At 45.4% G+C, this 20,464-nt stretch overlaps 1 protein-coding gene across 1 annotated transcript in view; it reads left to right on the plus strand.

Annotated features, from left to right (window-relative positions):
- The window catches only part of LOC307231612 (neural-cadherin-like), a gene marked incomplete at both ends in the record, with an annotated part of 99,964 nt that overhangs the window by 34,968 nt on the left and 44,532 nt on the right, over window positions 1-20,464 (plus strand). The window contains 6 exons of the mRNA XM_080002377.1: window positions 3,869-4,011; window positions 5,333-5,505; window positions 7,879-8,047; window positions 8,864-9,034; window positions 17,031-17,203; window positions 18,095-18,262. Of these exons, the coding sequence (XP_079858503.1) occupies window positions 3,869-4,011; window positions 5,333-5,505; window positions 7,879-8,047; window positions 8,864-9,034; window positions 17,031-17,203; window positions 18,095-18,262 (997 nt within the window). The remainder of the gene's footprint in view (window positions 1-3,868; window positions 4,012-5,332; window positions 5,506-7,878; window positions 8,048-8,863; window positions 9,035-17,030; window positions 17,204-18,094; window positions 18,263-20,464) is intronic.

Below are 20,464 nucleotides of genomic sequence, written 5' to 3' on the forward strand. Positions count from 1 at the left end.
TTAATAATTTAGCTATGTGCTAGCGGGGTCCCGTGTGGGAGAAGACGGAGAAGAAGATTACGTTTGCCATGTGGCTCATGAGAAGCGTCCCCGGGAGACGTCAAATTAGTTTATGCAAGCCGCCAGGTGATTATGTACCCGTCTGCGTGGAAGTGGCAAGGCTTTGGAACTCAGCTTTTGAAAGACCGGCCGGATTGACGCCAGGGCTTCGCACCTCCATTTTACTGACGCTTTGCAGTTCCACCTGCCACATGCCACCCAAATGGCTTTTTCAGGGCCCTCTGACACAGACACAGGCGATGGTGTTGAAGGCACACCATTTTATTGACAAGAGTGGCAAGATGTAACAATCCCGGAGCAGATGGAAGGTTGACATGACAAAGGCTACCCATTCATGCTTGTGTGGGGATCGGTGATTTAACCTGTGATCATCGATTGCTCTGATGAAAAACATGTGCACAGTCACCCCTGACCCTGAGCCCAAGACAGGTGTGGCTGCTTAAATCATACCCGGGCCCACATCACACGTCCATTGGCCCACATCCGGATTTTGATGGACCCCCTGATCCATCCATCATATAGCATCACCGCACTCTGATCCCTTCCCATTGTAATGCGTTTCTCAGTTTGCCGTTCATTTCTTTGGTGAATATATGTGCTCCACGTGCCGGTTATTTTTGCAAAGCACAGGAAATATGTAACCCCTTGCATTTATTCTTAAGGTTCAATCCTGTCTTTAGGATGTAGCAAGTAATTGGCATGAAAACCATCGACAGGTGAATGACATTGTTCATCTCATTCCAGTGGCACCTGTCAAGGGGTGGGATATTTCAGGCAGCAAGTGAACAGTCAGTTCTTGAAGTTGATGTGTTGGAAGAAGGAAAAATGGGCAAGCATAAGTAAGGATCTGAGCCACGTTGACAAGGGCCCAATTGGGATGGCTAGACGACTGGGTCCGAGCTGGCTATGATAGAAAGGTGTCAGAACACACAGTGCATCGCAGTTTGCTGTGTATGGGACTGTGTAGCCGCAGACTGTTCAGAGTGCCAATGCTGACCCCATCCACTGCCGAAAGCGCCTACAATGTGCATTTGAGCGTCAGAACTGGACCATGGAGCAATGGAAGAAGGTGGACTGGTCTGATGAATCCCGTTTTCTTTTACATCATGTAGATGGCTGGGTGCTTGTGAGTCATTTACCTGGGGAAGTGGTGGCACCAAGATGCACTGTTGCAAGAAGGCAGGCGGGTGGAGGCAGTGTGATGCTCTGGACAATGTTTTGCTGGGAAACCTTGGGTGCTGGCATTCATGTGGATGTTACTTTGAAACTACCACCTACCTAAATATTGTTACAGACCAAGTTCATCCCTTCACGGCAACAGTATTCCATGATGGCATTAGCCTCTTTCAGCTGGATAATGTGCCCTGCCACACTGCAAAAAATGTTCAAAAACGGTTTTAGGAACATGACAAAGAGTTGAAGGTGTTGACTTGGCCTCCAAATTCCCCAGATCTCAATCAGATGGCCTCACCTCACAACTTACAAGACTTAAAGGATCTGCTGCTAACGTATTGGTGCCAGGTACCATAGGACACCTTCAGAGGTCTTGTGGAGTCGCTGCCTCGATGGGTCAGAGCATTATCCCAATATTATTGTGATAATGCTCTGACCACCTGTCAATATTAGACTGGTGGTTTTAATGTTGTGGCTAATCAGTGTGTGTTTGTACACACACACACATATATATATATATATATATATATATATATATGTGCTTGTGGGGTTTAAGTTGCCTTTTTTCATTTTTTGTAAATTCCTCAATGTTGTTTAGCCTTTCTGATGGCCCTTTCTTGGTATTGGCCATGACTGAGAGCCTTTATCATCTGGGGTTTCTCCCACCGGTGCTACCAACTCTAATTGAGTCCGCACCGCTGATTTATGGTCTGTGGAATGTTCCGGGGACCACAGCAGGTATCGTTGAGCACGTGATGTCTTCCTTCTCTGCTCTCTGCACGGTGCTCGTGTCTTCACCGTGTTATTTTTCTGGGTCGAAGAATATTTACATTTCGGCAGGTTGCATGTTGCCTGTACTGTCAATAGAGTTTGGATGGGCGGTGAGTTCACCCCACCGTGTGTGTCCCTGACTTCATCTTCTCCAGAACATCATTCGCATTCCTCTGCAAGAAGGCCAGTCCTGATCAATGGGGATGGTGTTTTCTTAGGTGGAGGTCTTGATTGAAGCAATTAGGTCTAAATTAGCGATATACAGCAACTGACAGATGTCTAAACAGGGGTGAGGGGGCCCACTAGAGGAACTCACACTTCGAACCAGGTGCCACAGCCTTGTCACCGACAAGGCAAGTATCTAATCACCCAGTTTCACACAGACACTGTGACATCTCCTGGTGAAGGCTGTTGAACCACATGTCAAAGCTGCTCCTTCTCTACCGACATGCTCTTTTAAGCCTTTTTTATTTTTAATCAAACTAAAAATGACAATGAAGATATCATATACTGCACCCTGTCTTATTGTTGGCAGAGAGCTAGAGGCGCGCGAGCAGGGACGTGCAGGGAAACAGACATGTGGCCTGTTTGAGCACGCCTTCACAGTTCAGTGGGATGTGAGGAGACGCTTCAAGGGAGAGCTTCTCGGTGGGTGTGTGTGCCTGTCTCATCCCACAGACCAGCAAAGTGGTGGCCTCTGTGCCGGGTGACAGATTACAGGTCACTCATGTTGCCACGGAGACTGCCACGGCTGGTGGAGATGAATCACCCATCAGCGTTCTTTTGTAAACCATCAATCACCTCTGACTCTGCCACAGACACTGACACCTCTGCTGCAGATGTAGAGGCACACACACGCACGCACCAATGCACGCATCCACGCACGCACGCACGCACATACACACACAGAGAAACTCACACACATACAGACACACTCACAGGCAATAGCAGAATATGGCACCGGATCTTGCAGGGGGTGCGATCTGCTGACGAATCATCTCAAACTCCCTAACACCGCGACCTCTCCTCTTTCATCCTGCGTCTTTCTGTCTGTGCAGCCTTTGCTCTTTCATGCCTTTCCCTCTCTCCATCTCTCTCCATCTGACTCCCTCTCTCTCTCTCTCTCTCTCTCTCTGTCTCACACTCCCTTTCCCCCCAAATGTTACTGTCCCAGCTATTTCATTGTCTCCCCATCTCCTCTTGTCACATACTCCTCTTTCTATCACTCTATCTCTATCTATGTTCCCTCGCCCCTGTGTTTTCTTCTTGTTCTTCTTGTTCTTGTTCTTGTTCTCGTTGTTCTCCTTGTTGTTCTTCTTCTTCTTCTTCCTCTTCGTCTCCGTCTTATTTTTCTTCCATTTCTCTTCATCTCCCAGTCGTGGGAGTCGCAGAGTTCATCTCCACCCCCTTTGTAGCATGTACAAATGTGGAGGATCGGTCTCTGGCGTCTCGCTGAGTATCTCAGCGGCCGATACCAAATAGCAAGCAAATCACTGCTGACACTTTAAAAGGCACTGGATGAAATGGCCCATAGAGGGGCTGGATGTTTGGAGAGACCATTTGTTCAATGACTTCAACTTCCCAGTAGACATTATTGTTCGTCTGTGTCTTGGCCAGCTAAGGGGACAGGGTAAATAATTTTGACGGGGGGCACGGGGGGGACGGGGGGACGGGGGGAGGCTGCAGGTCTAATCAGCCCCGCTGATGCTTGGCACTGTTATTGATTCTGTGTTTTTCCATGCGAGTACGTCGATGTGACTGCGTGTGCTGATCTGTGTGTTCGCACGTGTGCGTGTCCTTGTGTGCTTGTGTGAGTGTCGTATTGACTGCGTGTTCATTACTCTTGTTGTTGTTGTTTTTTTAGATATCGTACATTTGTTTCGGAGGACGCGGGGCCTAATACCCTGGTTGCCACGGTTCTGGCCAAAGACCCCGATGGTGACGGAATTATCTACTCAATAACAGCGGGCAATGAAGAGGGCAACTTTGTCATCGACAGCCAGAAAGGTGATACTTCTTAATTTTCCAGTCAGGCTTTACGATCTCAGCAAAGCATACGTAAAATTTCCTCTAATATAATCTCGTCGTACAGTTTCGCGCAGTCAATGCCCTCCATGCGCAACGTCAATTCCGGGAGATTAATTTATAAAAATCGGACGCCGATATGATGAGCTGTAATATCCACCCGACTGTAGCCCCTTTCTATTATTGTAGGCCTCCAAATCAATCCAAACCAACTGGTGGTATTCAAGAATAACCGACCCTGGGGTTAATATTTTGGAAAAGTATATATTTTGGTATATTTCCAGTGCTCTTGCTGAGCTCTCCGAGGCCGAGGCTGCGGTTGCTGCACGGTTTATCTTTTTCTATTCACCCTTTGATCCGAAACCACTGGCTTATTTGTCAGGCACTGTGACATTTGTCAACCAAGCCATACAATTCAATTTCACAACAAGTGCTCTATCGTCGTTCATAATCTTCAGCCTGCCTCTGCCGGCTCCACTCGTGGGGTAGGGGAGGAGGGGTGACATCCCTACTCGCGCCGGGGCGACTCCACTATGGATTCCCACTTCACATTAAGAGCGCGGGGGGCCTCGTTGGATTCGCCATCATCACGTTTGTAAACAAAGCCGTCATTCAAGATGGGGTGATTACCAACGTGTATCCCGACGTGCCACCGACTTTATTATTACGGCGAACTGTCGTCACCACCATTGATAAACATGAGTCAAAAGACGACGGGAGAGTTGCGGAAGAGGCGGCACCCCCACGCGTTCACTTCAATGCGCTTCCCCACATCACAGGCACGCATCCCGGTCCAGCAACCTCTGATGTTTTTCTCGGTGCGTGCCTGTTGACAAGAAAGATGTTGACTCAGATGCTGTCTCCTTTTATCCTCGCCTTTTATCTCCGTCGTTACATAAAAAAACAGACAAAGGAATGAGGGAAGGGTGCGGCAGCAACTAATAGGTAGATCTTCACTCTGGTTAAGCACCAACCCGAATCACGGAGAGATTGTGTTTTGGCCTCAGAAGAACCTTGTTCGAATGTGCGTCTGCGGCGAAGAGGGGCGTGGTCATTAGATTAGAAATGTGACAAACCACTCAGGGAAGTCAGCACTGTGAAATTGGTTTTGTAGATTTATTCTGCATTTCAGATTTTCACTGTTTTTTTTAAGGACTTTCCATCATACGCTATCTCGGTCTCAACTGCAGGAATGTTTTAAAATATATAAAAAAAACAAACTCCCGGGTGTTGCTGTGTCACCTACTATGTCACCTCAAAGCACACTGTGGTTTGGCTGAATAGGCCCGTGTGGTCTTCGCAGGGTTGATACGTCTGCGCTCCACGCCGCTGCCCAAGCTCCAGGGTCTGGAGTACGTCCTGAACGTGACGTCCACCGATGACAACGCCTCCAAGGGGCCGCAGCCGCTTTCCTCCACCGCGCAAGTCATCGTGGGCGTCGACGACGTCAACAACAACAAACCCATATTTGAAAAGGTGAGGTGTTTAGCCAGTCTGCGGTTACAGCTTAATTATTGTGATACTTCTGTTAATGACATTTGAATCAAAGGCTCACTGTCATGTGAGGGATTATTAGATACAGATTAGTACAGCTTATTAGATATTAGATTCTTACCCCAGCAATTATCCCCCAATCCACAGTTGCATGTGCTTTCCACCTAACTGTTTTCTCTTCGGTGGTCCATCAGAGCTAACTGGCTAGCTAAGAACTAGCTAACTGTCTATCGCCCCCTGTAAAACTGGCTGTTGAAGAGCCTTCATCCAACATTAACGTTAACAAGTCCAACATGCTAACTACAGCAATGTCTCTGAACAGTTTTGTATGGTATTGTACCTCCTATACATGATAGGTTACTATATCATTCATGTTTCCCAGTTGATCCATGCTCAGTGACACAGTTTATCTTTTGTCTATTCTCGGCAACTGTAGATAGACAAAAAGGAAAATGTATATAGTAGTCCAATTATTTTGGGCAAACAGTTTAGTTCTTGCATTTAAGTAAAACATTTATTTTACATTTTTAAAAACAGAAAAAATATTTACAAGAGGTCACTTAGATGTATGGGAACAAGGATGCCATCAGAAATATACAGTAGTATGCAATTTTTGTTTACTGAGTAGACGTCAGACCTGACCTGAATTTTGTCGCAAACAAAAAGGACGTCAAAATAATGTCGTGGAAGAGAGAGCAAGGGAATGGCAGGCAAAATTATGGCAATTGTTTTTTTCTTTGAAATGATTTACCTCACTGTAGGCATGCTTAATGAACTAGAAATATTGGAGCGATGAGCTCCCATCCCCCCATTGGACAAGAGTAGAGCCCAACAGGTGGATACAGGGGAGGTGGAGGGAGCGCAGCACGCAGCAAACAAAGCAAGGAAGCAAAGTCTTTAGAGCAGGAGGGATGAGCTGCTGGCCCATATAAGGGCGTGGAAACGTGTGGCGCAGTCGAGTTGTCTAACAGAACTTGCTCGGGAAGCTGCGCCTCATATACACTTAATTTGCTATTGAATGTATGTTAGATTTAAATATCCTATACATACAATACATTGACCTCAATGGGCAACAATGACCTTCTTGTAGTTTCCCCCGTGTTGCTCTTTCGCTCCCACCGCCTATAGTAATATATATATATATATATATATATATATATATACATACACTACTGTATATACTTTTGGCTGTCCATCACTTCTTACTCAAACATTCTAGCTCTCCCCCGTCTGGCCTGATGGTTTCATTTCCCCAGTGCCCATCTCTCCTCCGCCCTTCCCATGAGTTCTGATTAGCCCGTGCAGCCTGCTCTATCTTTAGGCACTCCATAGGGATTTTGATTAACTTATGTAAAAAAATGATAAAATAAAGTGCAATATCATCACAATATAGCCTACTATATGTGTTTTAATTAACTTCCTCCTTAATTAGGGCCGACTTGAACTTTATCCAAAGCAAGGTTTCTTGGAGAACTATGTATATATAACTCCAGGATGCCTTGGCGGTGGGCTTGAAGGGCCGTTGGTTAACATAATATGAGCGTAAATATCAAGTTTCGCCTCAGAACCGTCTTTTGGGCCAGCGTGACCTTATGTTTTTGACGTTGGCCAACTTTATGAATAACTGCCGACGGGTCCCGTTGTCCCTGTTATCATGCTACCAAAACACCGACTTGCTTATTTTTCCGTTTATAAATAATGTCTTTCTCTTTATTCACCTCCTCTCTCTCTCTCGCTCTCTCTCTCTCTCTCACCTCTCTCTGTTTATACCTCCTCCCTCTTTTTGCGCTCCTCTCCTGTTGTTTTCCTCTCTCATGGTCATCCCGCTGCGAGACGGCTGAGCACGTATGTCTGATTACAAAGCAGCAGGACCCCTGGGGCGGGCTCTCATTTTCTGAGAAAGGGAGAGAGATCATGAGAGAGAGAGAGAGAGACGGGGGGGAGTTGATTGAATACCCGGCGGAGACTAAACTGGGCACCGCTAGAAAAAGAAGAAATCATTTTACGTGCTCTCCCTTCTATAGACGTGTACGACCAGCACATAGAAGCAGCCCCCCCTCCGCTTCTGCCCTTGTTTATCTTCTCCTTGCCCTCCTTGTGATCTCCGCGCTTTTCATTAATGAAACGCACTTTTGGGGCACCCTTGTTCGCTTGAAGTCATTCTATTTTCGTGTGTGGTCCACTCTCCCGCTCCATCTCTCCCTATTGGATATCTTCTCGTTGCTTTCTCTTTCTTTTCTTCTCGCTTTCATTTTTTCTATCGCCTACCTGATAACCCCCCTCACCACCCCGTCTCCACCTCCACTCATTTCTGGTTCTTCTCCCCCTCACCATCCACCCTCCCTCCCCACACAGTGTCAGCAGTACCGCGAGCGGGCCTCGGTGCTGGAGAACCAGCCCACGGGGACTTTTGTGCTGCAAGTTCACGCTACCGATGCAGATGAGGGGGCGAATGGAAAAGTCAAATATGGATTAATGCACAGAGACAGCGCCATGCCTGCATTCAGAGTCCACCCAGACACAGGTAGCACGACAGTCACGAGACGTCAGAAAAAAAAAAAGATTTTCATTTTTGGAAAAAGGTACCGCGGAGTTGTTGTTGACTGTATTGCAGCATAGAGGTAATTGGTCTCTACCTGACAGGGATAAATCTCAAGACCTGGGATACTGGCGGGAAGCAATATTTTGACTGAATTCAAGATTATCTTTTTCTTCAATAATATGAATCACTTCAGGGCACCGATTCAAAAGTACATTTTCTGTTCTTTTCCACTTTTAACCTTTATCTAAATTTTGGATGGTGGAAGTGGACGTGGATGGGTAGATTAATGGAAACATGGGTTAAAGGATGGATGGATGTATGGATGTATGGATGGATGGATGGAAGGGTGGCTAAATGGATGGATGGATTTGAGGATGAGAATGGATGGATGGATCAAAGGATTGATCGATGGATGATGGATGGGTTAATTGATGGATGGATGTATTTAAGGATGAATGGATGGATGAAAGGATGAAATGATAGATTCATGGGTGAAAGGAAGTATGGAAGGCTGTATGGATGGTAGGATGGATGGAACAAAGGACCGATAGAAGATACGAATAGATACAAATACAAGATAGATGATGGATGGGTTAAAGGATGGAGAGATGGATGGAGGCAGGGATAGTTTAAAAAGTGGATGATGGATGGATGGATAGATGGATAGAACGATTAAAGGATGGATAGAGGGATGAACCGAATGGTTAAAGGATGAAAGAATGGATGGATGGATTAAAGGATGGATGGATGGGGGGAATGTAGACCATGAATGTGATCACCATGCGTCCATACATGCAGGCGTGATCGTGACAGCGCGGCGCTTCGACAGGGAGCGTCAGAGGGAGTACTCCATCACAGTGACAGCCACCGACTGGGCTGAGGAGCCGCTGATCGGCATCTGCCAGCTCAACATCCAAATACTGGACCAGAACGACAACAGTCCCAAGTTTGAGAATCTGCGCTACGAGTGTGAGTATTGAATAGACACAGAGGCTACTAAAAATTCTCAGTGCTTTGACTTCCAAAGCGTTTTATTTTCCATGACCACATTTGATCTTTTTACAACACAAATCCAGATATAAAGGTTTCATACCGCTGTAGAATGAAAAAAGGTCGCTGCCAAACTTCTTTACATTTATTTTTTTAAATTTCTTTTAACAGAGACACCTTTGTTCTTCCCGAACAAATCTTGACTTTTTGGCCAAAGCAGAAGAGATAAAGTATTTAAATATTTATAAGCAGCGGAACCCAACTTGAAACTTGAAGTATAGTTATCGGACACTGAATTCTATAGATGCTATTTAGTTGACGCAATCAAATACAGCCCAAACCAAGAGCCAAGCTTATTATAAATAAAGGTAGATCCGGCCAGAAGTCAGTCATTCTCTATGGTGGTTAGCGATTCCAAGAGATGCAGCCATCAGCTACATCAAGCTGCAGCGTGAATGCAAGCGATGCGACAAAAATAGTTGAGCTGAAGTCAACGAGACATGAGGCACCAAGGTGACAACCCAAACCAACCAATCGCAGTCTGTCCTTCTGGCATGAACTTGAGAATAGCAATGGCAGATTGTTTGAATATATAATCTCCATTGGTCGTTCTGAGGACCGTTGGTGGTTGAAGGAGCTTTATCAGGGGCATGTGGGGAATAGATGAATTGTGTTATGGACTCTGGGGGGACCCAACACAGGACACGGAGAAGTGTGAGAAGGAAATATGGTTTATTTGCAGGTTTCTATCTAGTTTTTATGATTGAATGTAGGCCAAGTTCTTGTGGTCAGTCCACACTATGAACGGGAGTTCCGCCTGTTCAGGCCAGTGCCTCCATTCCTCCAAGGCGAGTTTGACTGCTACCAGCTTCCGATTTCTGATGTCATTAGGAAGAATAGGCGGAAGAATGAAGCTTCTGGTCCTTGGCGGAACGCTGGGAGAATACAGCCCCTTCCTCAGAGTTGGATGCACCGACCTCCATGACGAACTGTCTCGAGGGGTCAGGGTGGATGAGGACTGGTGCAGACATGAATCGTCTTTTGAGGTCTGAGAAGAAGAAGCCTGCTGTCCCCAAGAGAAAGGGACAGCAGGAGATGTGAGTCCGGTGAGGGGCACTGCCACGCGGCTGTAGTCCCTGATATACTGTCGGTAGAAGTTGGCAAAGCCGAGGAACTGCTGTAGTTGTTTCACGAACGGTTTCATGGGCTGATGCCCCTCTGCCACTGCCTGGATCTTTACGGGGTCCAGCCACATCTGCCCAATCTGGCAATGATGTATCCCAGAAAGGAGACTGAAGTGATGTGGAACTCCCACTTCTCCTCTGTGGCAGACTCGGGGGGCGTGTTCGAGCGGCTCCGGGAGGCGAGGGGAAGTCAGCGTGGTAGACTGATGCTCCCTGCCTCGGTGCGAGCTGTGGCCAATTGGAATAACTGGCCAATCACAGCAGCTGGGAAGGTTTCTTATATGTCTGTTTGTCTTGCAGTGAGGGGAGCGATGGCAGGGAGCGCTACGGAGAAACCCCAGTCAGAGCCGGTCCTTACATTTCTGTCCTTGATGAATGATCTGCACTTGTCTGTTTAGAACTGTGAGCAATAAAACCCACCATGCCAGAGAATCCCTGTACAGGTGCCACAGAAGCACCTGTGCAGGGACTCTCCCCCGGTCCTGACATTTTCGCTACATCTGCTCCTGGCTAATTCCACCTAGCCTCCTCTTTACAATAAACCGGTGTCTACATCCCATCGTCTTCTGGGTCTCTGTGCGGGAGGGCCCTGAACACGCCACTTGGGTGCCGTGCGGTATGCAAAACTGCCACATCCCCTTTAAAGAAGAGCTTGATCTCGATGAGCCTCCAAAGCACCTGTCTGACGTGCACAACGTGCTCCTCAGGTTGCGGGAGAAGATCAGGATGTCATTCAGGTAGAGGAAGACTGAGCGGTTGAGGAGGTTTTGAAGTACATCATTAGCCAGGGCCCAGAAGACAGCTGGGTGGTGGTTAGACCAAATGGCATGACCAGATATTCAAAGTGGTCGAGAAGCGTATTGAAGGCTGTCTTTCCCTCATCCCCTTCCCGGATTCGGACTAGATGATACAGTAAGTGTTCTTGAGATCCAGTTGGAGAAGTTGGTGGCTTCCTGGATGGGTTCAAATGCAGAATTGATAAAGGGCAAAGGATACTTATTCTTCACGGCAATGGCACTAATGGCATCGATGGTCAATACAAGGTTGGAGGGAAAGATCTTTCTTGACAACGAAGAACAAACCTGCACCTGACTGGGAATGAAAACCGACCGATTCCAGCGGCTAAGTAATAATAATAACAGGCACAGGTTAAACATTCAGCTGGATGGCATGGAGGCTCCAGGGAGGAGATTTATGGCTCAGTCATAGGGACGATGAGGAGGAAGAGAAAGAGCAGAGGCACCGTGGAGAGGGACGAGACATAGACAGAGGTGCCGATCAGCTAACCCTCTCCCTCTGCCGCTCACGGAGGCGGTTGTCTAGTTTGGTGGCCAGGGAAATTAACACATTGAGAATAGCGGACTCATCATGAGCAGATAATTCATCCTTGATTAGTTCGCTAAGCCCATTTAAAAACACCCCTTGAAGCACCTCATCCTTCCATCCCAAATTGGCACCCATAGTCCTGAATTGTACGGCGAATTTGACGACAATGTGGGCCCCCTCCACGGAGTGAGATAAGGCGTTTAAGGGTGTATTTTCCCTGGACAGGATGATTTCAAGATTCAATGGTTTATTCGTCACTTACATATACATACTCTCATAAATATACAGTAAGCAGTGAAATTTATGATCAAAAACCATTTGCACAAAATCATCATCAAAATAGATATGTTGTGTTAATATGGACCTATAATTCATATTTAAAGTTCAGTTCATGGGTGCCACCAAAGTTTTAATAAAACTTGGAAAATTAACTGGAGTTTATGGCCGCACTTGCGGCCACAAAGGTAGATAGCTCCCAGGGAAGCGAGTTCTTTTACATTCAGAAATTCTCACATGATATATCAGATAAATACTCTACTACTTCTTAATCAAACAATGAATATTTATTTATAATAACAGAGTTTATAATTTAGAATATAAGAAAAATGTTGAGGTAGAAAAATCAGTTAAAGTACATTAAAACAGAAACAGACACCTGGATTGACTGTAGGGGGGGGGGGTGTTGTGTTGAGGATGGTGCATCCAACTCTAAAATGAATAATAGAAGGAAAAGAATATCACCATGTCTATACCAACATAATTTCGCCGTGAGCTGTTCCGAGTTACGGGCTTACTGGGTTCGATGGGTCGTCTCGTCTTTGTTGCAAATCACCTTGGGTTTCCCAAGGGCTATCTGGCTGCGAGAAGGGTCACGGATCCTTCCGTATTGTCGGGTTCTGGAACAGCAAGATGCAGCGAACGAGTTCAGAAGGGGTTCTTCCGGACTCGACGTGTGGTGGCTTGTAAGCTGCTTCAGAGGATCTGGCGCGTTTGTGATGGCGCAGGTGATGTGGCTCACTCAAAAATAGTCCTGAGGGTCTCTGCAACTTGGCTGAGTGGCAGTGTGAAAACATTGCTTCAAAGGAACAAGGAAAAAGACAGGCCATGTGCCACCGTGCCAGCTAAAGTGAAAGAAAGGTCCCTTCAGATGAAAGTTATGGTCGCAAGAGAGCGTGAACACAGCTCTGCGTGTTTATTACTTCTGGAGAATAAATCTTTTAACTCCACGGAAGTCGCACACAGAATGAATCTCTGAAAGGCAGAGGATGAATGACTTGTATATGGTCGACAGCTGGGCTTCAGGTAACACCAACGGTTGCTGCTTGGGGGCGTCCAAGCTCAGCAAATAGAAGGAGAGTTTAAACACATATTATCATAACTTCGGTATTATACATCTCCCAAAGTCGGTAGTTGTATCATTCGTTGCACAAATCACCGAAGGAAAAATGTTCCAGTGATTTCACATTGATATAGATTCATTTTCAGTCCGAGTTAACTTTAAGGTGTGGCACCCCTTTGCTGTCTGGGCAATTAATAGGGGTAACTAACCTGAGCTCTTTAAATAAAGTCATTCCTATAGCTGGCAGCTAACTGAATTTATACTATGGGTACCCAATGAGTTACCGAGTCACACAGTGCAGCCCTGAAACGAAGCTCGGGATCGTAGAAGCCACAAACACAAAGGCTGCTTCGCGCCAATGCGTTGAGAACAAAATAAATACTTGCTCGCAATAGTGGCCGCCGCCTCTGCTGCGAGCGTGCCGGGTTGGTAGAAAGGAGAGACGTCTTCAAAACAGCTCCCACGAGATGTCTGGTGATCGGAGTTGTCCGCTGTCCACTGGATTCCTCTGTCCCTTGTTCTCCGTGTGTTTGACTTGGGAGTCCGGACGATGGGTCTCGAAGGCTTCCGAGCACGATACACTTAGCAAAGTCCACGACTAATAAGCTATCTCTAGCCGAGTTAGCTTCCAAATGCAATTCGGTGTCTCAGTCCGAGTTCTCCGACATAACTTCACATAACACTACTACAGGACTGTACAATATTTTTGTAAGAGTCACGAGTCGTTCGTCTATAAACATTTACAGATGTAATGCTTCACTGAGTGTTTTACCCACATAAACTATAGCTGTGCCATGGAGCTCATCTCAACATGTCTTCTCTCTTTTGTTGGATATTCATTCTCCTGTCTCTCACGTCTCGTCTATGTTACCGATCACTTCCTGCTGACACCTGACCTTCAACTCTGATCTCATTGGCTTAGAAAATAAACAAAATGCAAAACTTAACATTTGAATCTTTTCTCACGGTATTCAAAATATAACATCTTTAAAACATTTCCAGCATAATGAACATAGTATTTTGGAAAACAAAATACATTTAACATCATGTAAATATTTCAACACATGAACTTAATAATGAAGTCCAATGGCTATTGCACAATATGCAATATCAATCCTCTGCATAGTTTTTGACCTTTTAAATCCTATTTATGAACGTATTCTATTTCTACTATTTATTAATTCCTATTTATGAAACAATAAACTTTTAGATTCTAGGCCTAATTTTCCATAGGGCTACATAGGGAAACAGGGTTCAGGTCGCGTAAACCTCCTGTTCACTGACTAGGCATCTTGTGCTGGGGTTCCTCTGCTGTTCACAGCAGGGGAAGGTTTAAACAGACAAAGGACCAGAGATACTGTAACTGTGTCTGCTCTTTGAGTCAGCTCCAACTGTTAATTGGCTTGATCTGCCAAGATCATTGTCTTACTGTGGGGGTCAGAGGGAGTGGAGAAAATTCTCTCCCAAAGTCCAGGGTGGCCTCCCGCTACAGGAATTGAAGTTGGGCTGGCTCCTCCTTACTGTAGACTCCCATTATAGAGCTCACCCTGTAAGTAACCCTATAGTGTAAACAATCTGTAGGCGATTTCGCACCGAACAGTTCTGCCTGAGGGGAACTAGGAAGGTCCCCAGAGAACTAGATACCGGCAAGGGCTTTTTCACTGGTTGTATTTGCACCGCACTAGAACTCTGAATTGACTTAACCAAACGAGGTTCCAGTTTGAGTTCCGTGTTGTATTTACTACCTAACTTTTGCTGATTTTACCTCATCAGTCCACTAAAATCTGTGTCTGAACAAAATCGAGACGAGAGCTGGATCTTCACTCATATTACTACAAGACATAATTAAAACATTTCAATTAAAACATTTGTTCCGACTTCCATAAGGCAAGGGCTCGCATCGGGACAGCTCACTGGGATTACGGGGCGCACGTTAATTCATTCAAATACTATTTTTATTGTTTTTTACTTTTATTGTTAATTACCACTAAGTGTAGGTGGGCTGGTCTGCACACAGAGCGATGCAACTCAACCAGGCGGACTCAGTCTGAGTGAGGGACCGGTGAGGGACTTATGTCTGGAGCAAGCACCTTGCACTTATGTCACTAATGGTTCCTCTTGTGCCGGTTAGTCCCTGCCCTGAAGTGAGAGCTAAAAAAGTTCCTCAAAACGGAGTCCTAAGAACTACAACTGTTCCTAGTTCCTGCAGTGCGGACACAAAAAAGATTCCTCCAAAAAGTTCTTAGAACTATGAAAAGTTTCCCGCAGTGCGAAAACACCTTTTGACTTTGATCCGTAAGGTAGGTGAGGGACTGTTGTTCAAAAACCAGGGCGCACTGCATAAGGAAAACCCTGCATGCCCCTAAATCCCCAACGTACCGCTCCGGTGAGGGAATGTGGGGCTCGTGGAACCGGGAAGCGGGTGGAGCTGGAGGGGGCACATGAGCGGTTTTAGTTCTGGCAGGGGAGTGAAGAAGGGGGATCCGGTGGCAGCAGACGGGAAGACGGGGAATGGAGAGGCGTAGCTGGCGGGTAGCATGGAAGCGATGCGGCGGCAGGCAGACAGGCAGGATGGCAGGCAGGGACAAGGTGATCCTGGGACACAGAGAGACAGGTTAGCATTAGCTGAAGGACAGGACACAAGGATTTTGCAGGTTGGCGTGGAACATGTTCTACCACTGAGGTTAGGCAACAATCGATCTGCGATAAGTAGGTGAGAAGCCTGGGTCGGATTGCCTGCAGGTGCGGTAGCCGGGAGCCGTGAGAGTGGAGACGGGAGCCACGCCCCCACCAACACACATGCACATACAGAGACAAGACATGGGGAGACAGGAGACGCAAGGGAAGAGAAACAGCACAGAGACACGAGGAAAACTGATAACCGGGGGCACGGCCGGGGGCTCTGACAAGCAAAACCATTAAGGATTGTGTCTTCCTCCCAGAGAAACAGGGGAATATCCGACACTGTGTATTCAAAGTGATGTATAGATGTAAAATTAAAACATTAAACGTTGAGCATGCTTATAAATGCCACTAAGACGCTCTGTCGCTTGTGTGCGTGAGATTCCTGACAAGTCCAACGAGGATAAGATGTAAAGGTTTCGATGTGTGTTTGCCCTAAATTGGTGGACCCTTTTTTGGTTGTGAATATGAGAAACTCTCTTCATTGAAGCGCCTTCACTGGTGCTGCTTCTTTTTGCCCTTAGAACCACCTCAGGCCGTTTTAAAATGTCAATGTCACATGTGAACATGTATCTGAGTTATTGTTAAATTTGTTATTTTCTTTGTTAAAGAACCATACAGCCACCAAATAGAGTCTCTCAATTTGCACACTAATTTTACATTACCCCTGACCATTTTCCTGACGATAGCTCACATTTTTTTAATATTAATATAGTATAGATGTTTAACGTCTATTTTATTTCAACTCTATTTTACCTTTCTTTTTCAAATTTGAATGATATTGTGAGAAACCTGCCGAAGTTTAATCTTCTGGTAACACATTATCACATTGTCAATGTCTTTTGTATTTGCCAATTCCATTTGGAAAGTTGCAAGCGCTATTGCTTTAACATGGAATTAACTAATACAAAATATAGCAAAATTAAGGATAAGTAAGTAACACTGTACAAACTGTGAAAACAAACCTACATAAAATACATAAAATAATTTTTCATAATTTATACCCTATATACCCATATCATAACCTGTCCTGTGTATAGAATCACATTTGTATATTCTCTATATTTATATATACAGTATGTGATACATTTTTTTTCTGGTTTTTTTTTAGGCTATGTGTGTAAGTTTGACAATTTTTATTTTATTTTATTTTTGCCTTTCTTTTTACTCTATTTTATTTTATTAATATTTTATTATTAATCAAAAAAAATAAAATCCAAGAATCGTCTGTAGACAGGTACCTAGCAATTATCACCATGACAAATTCCTCGTACATGAAAATGCACCCGGCAAAATAAATGTATTCTGACTGATTCTGATTCAGATTTTAAGGTATAGGTTGATCCTCATATTGCATCATTTACTGATTAGTAAATACTCTAAAACATCAATTTGACAGCAGTATTGTCCTCTTGAACCTCCCTTTTACGGCCCTCTGCTGCAGATTTTCTGAGAGAGGACACCATGATCAGCACCAGCTTCCTGCGCGTGGCGGCGCACGACGACGACACCGGCACCAACGCCGCCGTCAGCTACTCCATGTCTCTGGAAGAGCCCGAGTACCTGCGGGTCAACCCCGTCACCGGCTGGGTCTACGTCAACCAACCCATATCGCAGGTCAGACGCCGGTCAACGGCAATCGACCCAGGGAAACAGCGGCTCTTTCAAAGGCCGCAACCTATAATCAGTGGTGTCAATAGGGATGTGTGGACCGCACCGGGTGTCACCATCAGAAGGGGTGACACCACGGCCACGTGCGTCCTGCCAATCCAATCAATCACTCTGCTGCACGGGGAGACTCTTGGAAGAGCCTCTCTTACACCCTGCTTCTTTAGCTTTCAACTTTCACTTTCAACATTAGTTGCCACCGTATCGGCGTCAGTGTTATTTTGAGGCGCCTGAACCGGTATCATTTGGATTTTTCTCATCTTGGAGAGATCGGTTCTCTGGTTCAACTTAAGTCTCTTCAAGTATTGATTGTTCTTTTTATTGGAGCATTGTCAATGGGAATAGAATTTTGGTTAAATTGTACTGCAGAGCTCGAGCGTTCTTCCACAAAGGGCCGGTGCGCCACAATAATAGAGTTGCTGAGCAAGGATATTTTCAGAAGAATAGAGGGAGAAATTAACAATTAAATGCTGATTCTTGTTATTATATTAACACTGTCGTATAGTTTTGAGTTGCGAGTGAATAAACGGTGTTAATGCAAAGAAAGCTTTTCATTCAGTTGGATCACAAGGACAGGCAAGAAAGAAAAACTTACAAGGAAACTAATAACAGAACACAGAAAATCATCTTTTTCCTTTTCTTGTTTTTGCTGTTCGGCACTTCGATCAATTTTACCGCCTCACCGTCCAGGCGCTTCAATTGCGGCACAAAGGCGAACACCACGGCACATCAGCCCCCGAAATGAAGCACGGCTTAATAAACTTGTTTGGGCTTGTACCGGCTTTTTCTAAATTGTTGCGTTATCGAAATATGCTCCCAAACTCTTATTGTTCGCTACAGAGGACCTACATCACCAGAGACGTGATAGCCACGGACGGCGGGAACCGAAGCACCTCGGTGGAGCTTGCCGTCACCATCACCAACGTGAAGAACCAGCCCCCGCAGTGGGAGAGGGACAGCTACAGTGTAGTCGTCCCCGAAAACACCGCCAGGGACACCGCCATAGTGGTAAGGGCTCCTTGTGTGTGTGTGTGTGTGTGTGTGTGTGTGTGTGTGTGTGTGTGTGTGTGTGTGTGTGTGTGTGTGTGTGTGTGTGTGTGTGTGTGTGTGTGTGTTTGTGTCTGTACGCATACAATATTCTTTCACACACTTCTATTTCATATTTGATTTGGTGGTAATAACATCGTGCTGATAACATACAGCAGTCTGTAGGTTCTGTAAAAAGTATAAAAAAATGTTGAAATAAATCCAGTGTTAAATTCAGTTTTACAAATATTAGGCCTTAAAGGTCATTATATGAGGTGCAGCTTGCAGAGCTAGTTCTGTCAGACAACTTGACAGCACCACATACTTCCACGCCCTCATGGTCTTGCCTATTTTAGCAGCCAAATCCTTTCTGCACCACCTGCTTTGCTTCCTAGACACCAACCTCAGACAATTATAAATAAATAAAGATCAGTTTAAAGTAAATCTAAGAGTCTGTCTGTCAGAAATAGTCTTAAATGAGGTTTTATAAGGTCTTCATTTCAATGCTGAGGACATAATTACTGAGCTTGCTATCTGAAGGAAACTCTTTTGATAACAGTTTGTAAAATCATCAGTTCATAATCTTTATATTTCTACCTTTCTTACCTCTGCCCTGTAATTATATGTATCCCACTTACCTTAAAACTTGCGTACCATAGCTGAGAGAACATTTTGTCCAAAAGTCTGTCTTCAGGCAGTTTCATTCGAAATGCTCTTGAAAGGTTCTTGAAAAGATATAAAATGAAGCTCTCTGATATCAGACACCCTGATAAATTGTTTTGCCATTTTGGTTTCACTGATTCAATCAGTTTACATTTTATTTGCATAATGAGAATATAATCTCAACACTTTGTGCTCAGAACTATTCCTTTGAAAAGTTGAGGTGCACTCAGAGCCGTAAGAGCCTTTTGAGGCTTGTTGCTCTAAGTGAAAGCTGACATTGTATTGCATGTGGTTAGCAGGTTTCCTGACCCCGGGCTAATTAAATTCATTCAAAATGTCTCCTTTGATGTGAAAAATACTGTATATGGTTGTCAATCTGAGAGGCGAGAGAAATCATTTTCTCCCGGGTCTTCAAAGAAGCCTCTTTTTAGATATCGCAGGTTTCTCCGGGACTCATTCTCCTATTACCTCCCTTTCACATGATCAATCACCAAAGCACATTCACTCAAAGTCTTATTTTGCACGCACACCTCTCAGTCTGACGAATGATCCAATCAATCTGACGCGTTTCCCAATCTTTGTTTGGAATTTGAAAAAAAAAAAAAAAAAGTCTCGCCTGAAAAGTGAGATGGAGCTATACACAAAAGAGCACCTGTGGCTGTACGGGGATATCTGTGCGTGGATTTCGGTAAACGGTGAGGCGAAATGAGAACGTTAACAAAAGCAAACCAGGTGTTTGACCGGGGGGGGGGACAGGAATCTCTCCGGCTCTCGCCGCCGGACACTTCTCGTATGCTGCTAATGCCGAGTTCAGACCACTTGATCCTGGTCTGATTTCCCGCTCGCCGGGTTTTTCGGAGATCGCCGAGCCAAGCCCCGGATCGGAGGCAAATCATGGCACGCTCCCGTGAGGGACGAGCGTGCGGTGAAAACTGCCCTCAAGCCGAGCACTCGCCTACGCCGGTTTAAAATCTGGTCGTGGCGGGCCAGCTTCGGAGAGATGCACTGAGCTACAGCCATTGAGAGCAGACACGGGGCGGGAGCGGGTCGAGAAGGAGAGACGGGAGTACACGAAGCAGCAGCCAGAAACATACGACACACCTATTAAAATTTTCTTCTCTAGGTTTTTAATATATTTCTTATTAAAATTTTGCTTTCATTTGGGATTTTTTTTTTCCACTGATCAAGAATCTAATAAAAAAATACATAATCCTGTCCCGCTCATGGTTTTCGCGTAATTTCCAGTGTCTCTTCTCGCGTGTGTTTTCGAGTCTTGTCCTCGGGGATTCCTCCTGCCGAAAGATCTTGTTATGTGAAATCAATCCCCTGTCGCCGATCAGTCATGTAATCTGCAAACCACAACGCTGCAAGACTCCCATTCACAAGGCCGAAAAAGGGGGTAGTGTGAACAGCACAGCGGTCTGACGACTTTGAAAGTGGTGGAGTGGGTCCATGGCATAACTAATCCTGACTCCGGTAGGGATTATTTTTCTCCACTGTGCACCCGTCAGCACCGAGCAC

Source organism: Zeus faber (assembly GCF_960531495.2).
Source record: "Zeus faber genome assembly, chromosome: 6".
NCBI classification, from domain to species: domain Eukaryota; kingdom Metazoa; phylum Chordata; class Actinopteri; order Zeiformes; family Zeidae; genus Zeus; species Zeus faber.